This window comes from Merops nubicus, unplaced genomic scaffold (assembly GCF_000691845.1).
Source record: "Merops nubicus isolate BGI_N331 unplaced genomic scaffold, ASM69184v1 scaffold6221, whole genome shotgun sequence".
NCBI classification, from domain to species: Eukaryota; Metazoa; Chordata; class Aves; order Coraciiformes; family Meropidae; genus Merops; species Merops nubicus.
In genome coordinates this window covers 10,674-19,260 of record NW_008590172.1, presented here as the reverse complement: position 1 = coordinate 19,260, position 8,587 = coordinate 10,674, and the positions used below count along the sequence as shown (strand labels likewise).

General features: G+C 38.3%; 1 protein-coding gene across 1 annotated transcript in view; it reads right to left on the bottom strand.

The window, feature by feature from the left end:
* Positions 1 to 278: 278 nt before the first annotated feature.
* TDRD7 (tudor domain containing 7) overlaps positions 279 to 8,587 on the bottom strand; it is a gene marked incomplete at its 5' end in the record, with an annotated part of 16,849 nt that continues 8,540 nt past the window's right edge. Inside the window, 8 exons of the mRNA XM_008949828.1 lie at positions 279 to 499; positions 2,717 to 2,877; positions 3,219 to 3,697; positions 5,116 to 5,226; positions 5,572 to 5,706; positions 5,862 to 5,945; positions 7,618 to 7,752; positions 7,897 to 8,099. Coding sequence (XP_008948076.1) covers positions 279 to 499; positions 2,717 to 2,877; positions 3,219 to 3,697; positions 5,116 to 5,226; positions 5,572 to 5,706; positions 5,862 to 5,945; positions 7,618 to 7,752; positions 7,897 to 8,099 — 1,529 coding nt within the window. The remainder of the gene's footprint in view (positions 500 to 2,716; positions 2,878 to 3,218; positions 3,698 to 5,115; positions 5,227 to 5,571; positions 5,707 to 5,861; positions 5,946 to 7,617; positions 7,753 to 7,896; positions 8,100 to 8,587) is intronic.

Below are 8,587 nucleotides of genomic sequence, written 5' to 3'. Positions count from 1 at the left end.
TCACATGAACAGAAGTCTGCATTGTTTTACTGATAAATAACTTTATTTTCACCCAAACATTCTATCATTACAATGGTAAACGAAGTGCAAATTATCAGAACGTCAACTGAAGTCAACAGAACTCAAACTTGTTAAACAAACCCTTTTCATAGAACACAGATTTTTAAATTTTATCCCCTTCACATCTGCAAGGCCATGTAGTAGTTACATTTCTCTTCAAAGCCTGTTACTTATATTATTGCTAAAGAATCTGAGCTGCTACATTTCAGAAGTGGTGATTAATCATCCTTTGAAAATTCCACAAGGCTCTGAGACACAAAATCATGGATCCATACATCAGTTTCTGGAAGCGACGTGTCCACGAGAAAAGTCACTATTTTTCGATCCCAAGGGTTAGTGCTTTCGGTAACTGCCTGTATCTGTGCCACCAAGGGCTTCTTCTCTACAAGGTTCCGAAACACTATTGATGCCTCTTCTGACCACTGCTGGCTTTTCACTCCTAGGACAAATGTAAAGCAAAACAGAAGGTCATTTCCAGACTAGACCTGTCTGAATTATTAAGTTCATAAAGAACTTAATAATTTGGGGGAATTTAAATACTTGAGAAAACAGATGTTCAAGTGCTACTGAATGCAGCTTAACTCTAGAAAAGAAACGCAAGCTTACTCATCTCCCACACAAACAAGCTTAGTTAATACAGAAACTAAGACATTTATTTATTCTTGAAGTCTAAAGATGTGGACAAGTTTGCAGAAGTGAAAGGCAAATGCAGACTCGCTGAGTAATTCAAAGTATATCAGCTGCCATGCGTGATCAACGCATATTAGGAAACGTGACAAAATGGAAACTAAAGATCCTTTCAAAACAACGTATTTCTTTGCCTTCTGCCTGAGGGTGCTGACATTATTTGTCCTCTTAGCTTTGCTTTAGATTAAGTTTTCTTCATATCAAAGCAGCATCAGCTACTAAAACATCTGACAAACCTTCAAGTACCAAACTAGATCTGCAGAGAGCAGAAATGAAGAGAAATGCTGCTTAAATGCTTCGCAACTGCTCTTATTTTTTTTGAGACCAGCATCCCACAAAGTCAAGTCTACTCAGGGATGTGATGCCAGAACCCAAATGGGTTTTGGAATATGCCTGTAATCCACCACAGAAGAAGTGGCTCCTGCAGACTTGGAATTCAGTCTCCCCAAACCGCATAAACACAAGGGGGTCAAATATCATGCATGAATAACCAAACAATAAATTATGGATAAAAGAAGCGAAACAGCAAAGTAACAACACTTTGCTTTTACTATTAGCAGCAGCTTGCTGCTGATAGGACAGGACAACACAGGAACACAGCTCCTTGCAGATTACAGAAGGAATGAGAACTCAACAGTTAAGAAAGGGTAATTAATGCTAGGAAAGGCTGGTGGGGAAGCAAATGGGATTTTACAATGAAATAGACCAAAGACTGAGAGGTAGCAGACATGGGAAAAAAAAAAAAAAGTGGAAGTATAGCAAGACAATAGTTACCAGTCTTCCGGGCTCAGCTGGCCTGCTTTGACAATATGAAGCAGCTCAGAGGCCAACTTAACTAGCTACTTGGGATTCTGTGAAGCAGGAAAATTGGATGACGTGTAGGCTTGCTCAGCTGGATCCTGTACTACCCCAGCAGACAGACACAGCTAGAGATCAGCTTCACTTCAGCACTGTACTCCTAGGACCCCAAGCCTGTCGGTAACACATCCATCATCACTAGTTTAAAGCAACCCTCAAGGTCACACCGAGGCTACGCAGGAAAGCAGATCCACACAAAGCAACCTAAGATCAGAGCACCGACTCCGTGGCCTGTCACTTCAGACAAGCATGTAACTGAAGTCTAGACTAGTGCTGACCAAACAGCAGCAGAAAGCAGCAAATGAACAGGAAGAGACGCATACATCTGAAAGCAATGCAGAAACGAAAGAAAAATTTGGAAAAGAGAAGAAAAGACAGCATGGAGAGAATGAGTTTAATTTTTTAATTCTATCAGATGTATGCACACTCTCTATGCCATGCCCCATATTGCCAAAGAAATTAATCTTACTTAAATTTGTTGAAAGCCCCCACCCCGCTTGTGGAGTGTGTTTGTTTGAGAACACCAATATTTTTCAGGCAACTTTGGATTCCAAATATGCACTGGTAAACAATAAATTACAACAGGGGCAAGAACATAAGAAAAACTTCTCCAGAAACTCAGCATCTACTTCCTCACTTTATGTAGAACTTAAGTTCTTATCAACAGACATATCATAACTTTCACCCTTTGTAATGGGTTATGCGTAAGGATCCAATTTAGTTTTGATTTCCTCGTGTCCTTTGCATATTAGACATCACACACAATAAATTATAAATAGTTACAACGAAAAGCATCTGCTTGGGAAAGTTTAAGCAACCTTCAGTTTTATACATCGTAACTAAAAGTGCTGCATTAAAATAAGGAGATAATAAGACACAACTTAGAAAATAATTAAGAAATAAGTGCCAGCTATGTTAAGAAGAAAAGCAGTGCTGCTTTGATGACATGAACATGCATGTACTAAGCATGTTTTTGCAAGTGGGCATATGCTTACTTCAGCAAAAATCAATTACATCACCAACCTTTGGCTTTGTCCACTTTACATTTATGTTCACTTGGCATTCCCACTGATGCAAGACTTTAACAAAATTATAAATGCTTACTACCTACCTGCAAGCTGAGCTGTTATAGCTTGGAAAGGTAGTTTTCTAAATGTATCCATGAGTGGTCGTACTTTCTCTATGCTGACAAACTCATGTTTACCATAGTCCAGCTCATATACCGACAAAAAACCATTTCTAAGAATTCCTTTTATTATGACCCTGTACCACCTAAAAAGGGGGAGAAAGAACAGACAGTTTGAATCCATACTCACACACTGCCAAGGCCCCTGAAAAATAATACACAACCAAAAGATCTTAACCAGCCTGCCTCAGGCTTCCCAGATCTGGTGTTATCTGAACAGAAGTCAACTCTTCCAACTACAATCCAGAAGCACGAAGAGACTGCAACCTCATTTACTCTCTTAATCTCCCAGATGCCGCTGGACATCTGCCACCTTGTTAACGATGTGGACAAAGCAGACCTAGGCTTGCCTAGCTTAGCAGCTAACCTTCAAGCTTAGCTAAGCTTGCCTTCAAAGACCTTGTTTTTAATTTAAGTATCTACTTACTGATTTCCAATTTTAGCTGCGTACAGCTTGTTTTTTTCAACGTCCACAGATTTCCCTTCTGACCTGCTGTAGTACAAGATCATTTCTTCCATCAGGGCTTCCAGATGATGTAGCTCTTTCCAAGGCTGGACAATAAAGTGACCTGGATGGCAAGCCACTGAGACATAGACGTCCATGAGCTCACCAATCTTTAATAAGGGTAGAGGTGGAGGCATATCAATGGTAGACACTGCACTGCTGGATTCTCTGGCTGAATCAAAGTGACTCTTCTCCAATTTTCCACTAGTTAACACAGCATCACTTGTCACTTTTGTGGAGCTTGTCCCAATTGGTGTAACACTCAAGGAAACATCTTTCTGATGCTTCCACAAGTCTGCATTTTTGATCTGTTGATTGACACTACGATCCATGTCTGGGAAATTCTCTGGAGCAAACAAGTAAACATGTGTAGTTCCCTTTGAACCATCTTGTTTAACCACCTTGGAAAACAAAATACAGTTTAACTTCTAGTTAGTAAATATTAAATGCACATCTGATTTTTTACAGAAGACTAAAGCCTTCAACAGAAAAGGGGCAACAGTTCATTGCATTCTATATGCACTGAAGTATTTTCAAGATTCTCTCAAAGATGCTGGACAGTAAGCAATTCGCAGCAGCTAAAAAGAGCATTTGCAGATATTCCACTGATGTAAAGTAAATACAAAGCTTGAACTGAGTTTTGTTCTGCCCAACAGGTTCAATCTCAGTACTGTGTGTACAAGTCTAGTGTTCAGCATAATAATAACCACTGTCCATACAGACCTAAACAAGTAAGTAACACTATTAAATATTAACACTTAATCCTTCAAAATTATCTTCCTGTCATTATGAGAAATGAAGCCTAGTACACTACAGATGGGGAAAAATAAAGGTGAAAAAAGCTTTCAGGTTTGTATGATGCATAATTTTCAAGCAACAACATTAAAATGTTTCCTATTTAACACCAGACATGCTAGCAAAAGCAGTGATATTTCAGTGATAGCAAAAGACTGAAATTTTAATTTAACTAAATATACAACATTTCTTTACAGATTTCCTCGCAAAGAATAAAAATTTTCCACAATTAAACCATACATACTATTTAATCAAGCAAAAATTAGTACCAAACAAACTGATTTGGAAGAGGATGTTTGCAAGAGCCAGATGCAACAGACTTAAGTCACAGACCAGAGGAGCTGTATTTTGACTATATAGTCTCCAGTGTTAAAGGAAGCAAAACCATAAAATAAAGCTATAAAACATTTTTTCAAAGTGCTGTGATGGTATCTGAAACCAGATTTTTAAGAGGAATCAGCTTTGTTTAGTCTGTAGCTAGTAATATACCTCCTTTAGAAGGGTGTTTTCAGTTAATTAAACTGGATAGGATACATTGCAAGTGGAAATAATTTTATGTCAGAGATAACAAATTCTACCTGTACAATAGCATATACTAAGTCACACTGGATTGGAAAAAGCAAACAAAAAACAAAACCAAACTACTTTCCAAGATTTTCCAAGAGAAAAAGCTATGCTCACATGTGACATAAAAATAAATTTGATTAACAATTGTACCTTTTTATGTGGTGAAACATTTAACAGCTCTGCTTCTTTCCTACCAGTTAGACTGTGACAGCAAAATGTGAAAGGCTGATGTGAAAGCTGCTGAATTCTCGAGACGCAAAGAGAAGCTTCTAACAGGGTTAAGCAATTAATTTTTATGCCAAATGTCCTGAGAAAAGGATTTGGTATAGAATTTATGTCCAAGACCTGGCTACAAACTTTTTAACTTATATAACAAAAAAATAATTTAATGAGGGGTTAAGCTTATAGAGTTGTTCTTCAAATGCTCTTTCCACACATGGGCACTCTGACTCTTTACCTTCATGTTAAATTCAGGACAATTCATTACAGTGTCTCGCAGACACAGTACAGCATCTGGAGTCCACATGCCAGTGTTAGGAGGAAGATCTGCTAGGCAGCATTTTATAGCCTAAAAAGAGAATTAAGTGTACAAGGTATAGTTTAGTAATATGGAAACTAGACCACAAGTTCCTACTCTCAGAAACTTTACTAATGCTGACAGATTCAACAAAGTGTGACAAACAGAAAGAGACAGAGGAACAAGCAAAACCTGTATTATTACACACACATGACATCCTGTTGGTGCACAGCACTACACTGTGATTTATTGCAGGGAAAGATACACAATGAAACACACTTTGATGCTGAGTGTTATTAAAACCCCAAAAAATTTCATTATATTAACCCTGAAATAAGAGCGCTATAAATATTGCCAAGAGATCTAGCATAGGTTATCTTTAACATGTCTTTATACCTGAGGAGGTATTGCAATTACTTCTCTCAGAAACTGTGGTGGGATTTCTCTAAGCTCTGACACTTTCACAGTTGCAACTGTTCCAGTATCCATGAACTGCACATCAAGTGCCCGCCTAGTGTGAATAATTCTGATCTGAAAAAAGAAAGCAAGAGCACCATTTTGAGTTTAAAAACACAACAGTGGCAACACAAACTATGTTTCATGGAAACTGTGGATTTGGATTTAGCTGAACAGAAAGAAACATTTCTTTGTGGGAAAATTGTAGATGTTCTTTGAATACTTCTTACCTCTACACGTGCCCATTTTCCTTTGGAAAGAAACAAGCAGATTTTGCCACAGAAAGGTAATGATAGATTAAGTTCAGATGTCTGCTGCAAATATAAAAACAGATGTCAAAAAACATGCAGCTACAACTATCTAGCACTCAACTAACCATTTTATAAGTCGCACATGGAATAAACAGTTCTGAGAAGCAAATACTCTTGTTTCAACTATAAAGTCTCTTTCAAGCCTCAGAAACATTTCTTATCAGGTTGGCTTAAGCTCCCCCAATCCGTAAAGCTTTAATTCCAAGCAGTCTATTTTACAGGAAAACTGCGAGAATATAAAAAGCAGCCACTTGAAAACAATGAATATGAAATCACTGACTGTTACTTTAATGATCTGAAAAGCAGGAGCAGTTTAGAGCTGTGACAGACAACTGAAGGAGCTCCTATCTTATATTCTAGAACACATAATTTGTTGAGGGATTTAACAAACCAAATCTACTACTGACTCAAACAAAAATCTCATGGGTGTGACATTGACCACAATGATCCTAATCAACATAATAAGACAACAGTTACTCTATAAGAAGCATGAAAAAACTCAGTTTGGAGACCTATCAACACGTTAGTTAATTTAAATTCACAGGTAGAATAAAACCCCTCAAGACAAGCTGCAAATTCAAGACTGCTCTGTTTACCCCCATACACAGACTGATATTAAAATATTCTGAATGTCAAGGTCTTGCTTTGATAGCAACAAGGAACTAACATACACTCCATCCAGAACATCTGAACATTTGAAATACCTGTCTGGCTGCCTGCCTTTGTGCTGCTAAACCTTTCAGGGTTCTACATGCTGTCCTTCAGTACTTAACTTGTTTGAAACTGCATCTGGGTAACTGAGACATATGCAGTACAAAGTATTTCCAGATGGTGTGTGTTCCACAACTGGTCCAAAGCTCAACTTGTACAACTAAAACCACTTTGACAGAGTAGTTTCACAAGCAGCAGTCCTAACAGGACCTTCAAGGACCTTAATTTCATGGTTTGATTCTTTAAGGCTTAGTTGAACATTGAAAAAATTGCATTCTCTTAATATTTCTTCTCTTTTGTATGACTTATGTTGAGTCTGGTAAAGGTTGGTGCATATGTCTGTAAATGGCTGGTGAAATATCAGAATTCTCTGCCATATGCTTACTTTAAAGCAACTTAGGACTTTTGAAAACATCAGTTTTACTTGGAATTAGCCACAACACTGAAAAGCTAAGGGTACAAAGACAAGTTATGCAGCAGGTCAGATCAAAGGCACTGAACCTCTCAGGAAGCCAGGCAAAAAAGAACAGACCTTGGTTACACTGCTTTTATTGCCACTTTGCATGGTGAGCTGTGAGCCAGGCTGTTTATGCACCTCAATTCCATCATGTAAGTAAAAATTTCAGAAAAAAAACCAAACCATCATTTATCTCCATAGGCGTTATACCAATCCAGTGTAATTTCCATTGGAAGCTTCCCATTATGACCCATATTGTTACTGTTCCAACTGTTCAACAAAATTCCTAACTAGTTACTGAAGTCTTAGAGACACCCTGGGAACATGAAAGCACCAAAAGACACTTATGCTGAAGGATGCACCTCATCAAACCAGGAAGAGAAATTACAGCCTTCTTGAATAGTCCATGGCTACCTCAGAAACTTGAACTTATGTGGAAGGAAAATGATAGTTACACTCTGAAGAAAGACGACTTGACTTCATTACTTGTCTCAACATAGAGCCTACCTTGTAAAGGAAGAAGTCTTCTATTTTCTGCAACATTTCAGAAAGTCTGGACAAGCCTTTAGATGGCACTTGGCAATACAGGCTTCCATCAGAGAAAACACTGGTTACTCTGACATTTGTATATAGTGCATCTACCTACAATGGTAAGATTTTGACAAGAAACAGGGAAAAAAGAAACCGAACACAAACTTAAATTTCTGAGTGCTGTTTTTTTGTCCATCCAAGATCTTAGCAGTCAATGTTCTGTAACGAATTAAGCAGGGAACAGGAAAGCAGTACCTGTAGGTGCAGTTCAAGGGACTTGTCATACAATGCCTTGAGACAAGTAGCATTGATGTTGATATCGTCTTCTCCAGAAGTGTCATAGAGAACAAGAAGAGGAGTATCACTCTCTTCCAGTATTTCCACAGCAAATATCTTGAAGCATGCCTGTGATTCCACAGCCTTTACTAGGACAGGATCATCACAGAAGACTTCCAGTCCTGTAAGACACATCATATTATGTATTCAAAGTGAAAAATAACAACCAGGTCTGTGTGCACAACCAGAATCTTTCCAAGAATCAGGATATAGCAGGCAATTTGTAATGCACTCCTACTTGCAAGCTGCTAATTTCCACCTTTTCACCACAGGCAGACATTTTTGAAGGAAGGGGGGGGGAAAAAAAAGGAGAAAAGATAAAGATCTTCTTCAGAAGGAGTCGAAGTAAATGTGTAAAGAAAAAAAGGAATGCAACCAAGTATTAAAAAATAATCAAACAAAAGCTCATTCATGGCAGTTTTATATATTTAAAATAAAATATAACTAATTTTTAAAAGCTAGAGATGTGTTGTGGTTTGAGGCTTGAAGTGGGGGTGTGACCTTTCAGCACCTGGGAGGGCCCCAGATGGGGGTGAACTGTGTATTCCCTCCCCTTCCAACACACCCTGGGGAAGAGGCAGGAAGTGGGTGCCAGCTCTCCTTCTGCCCT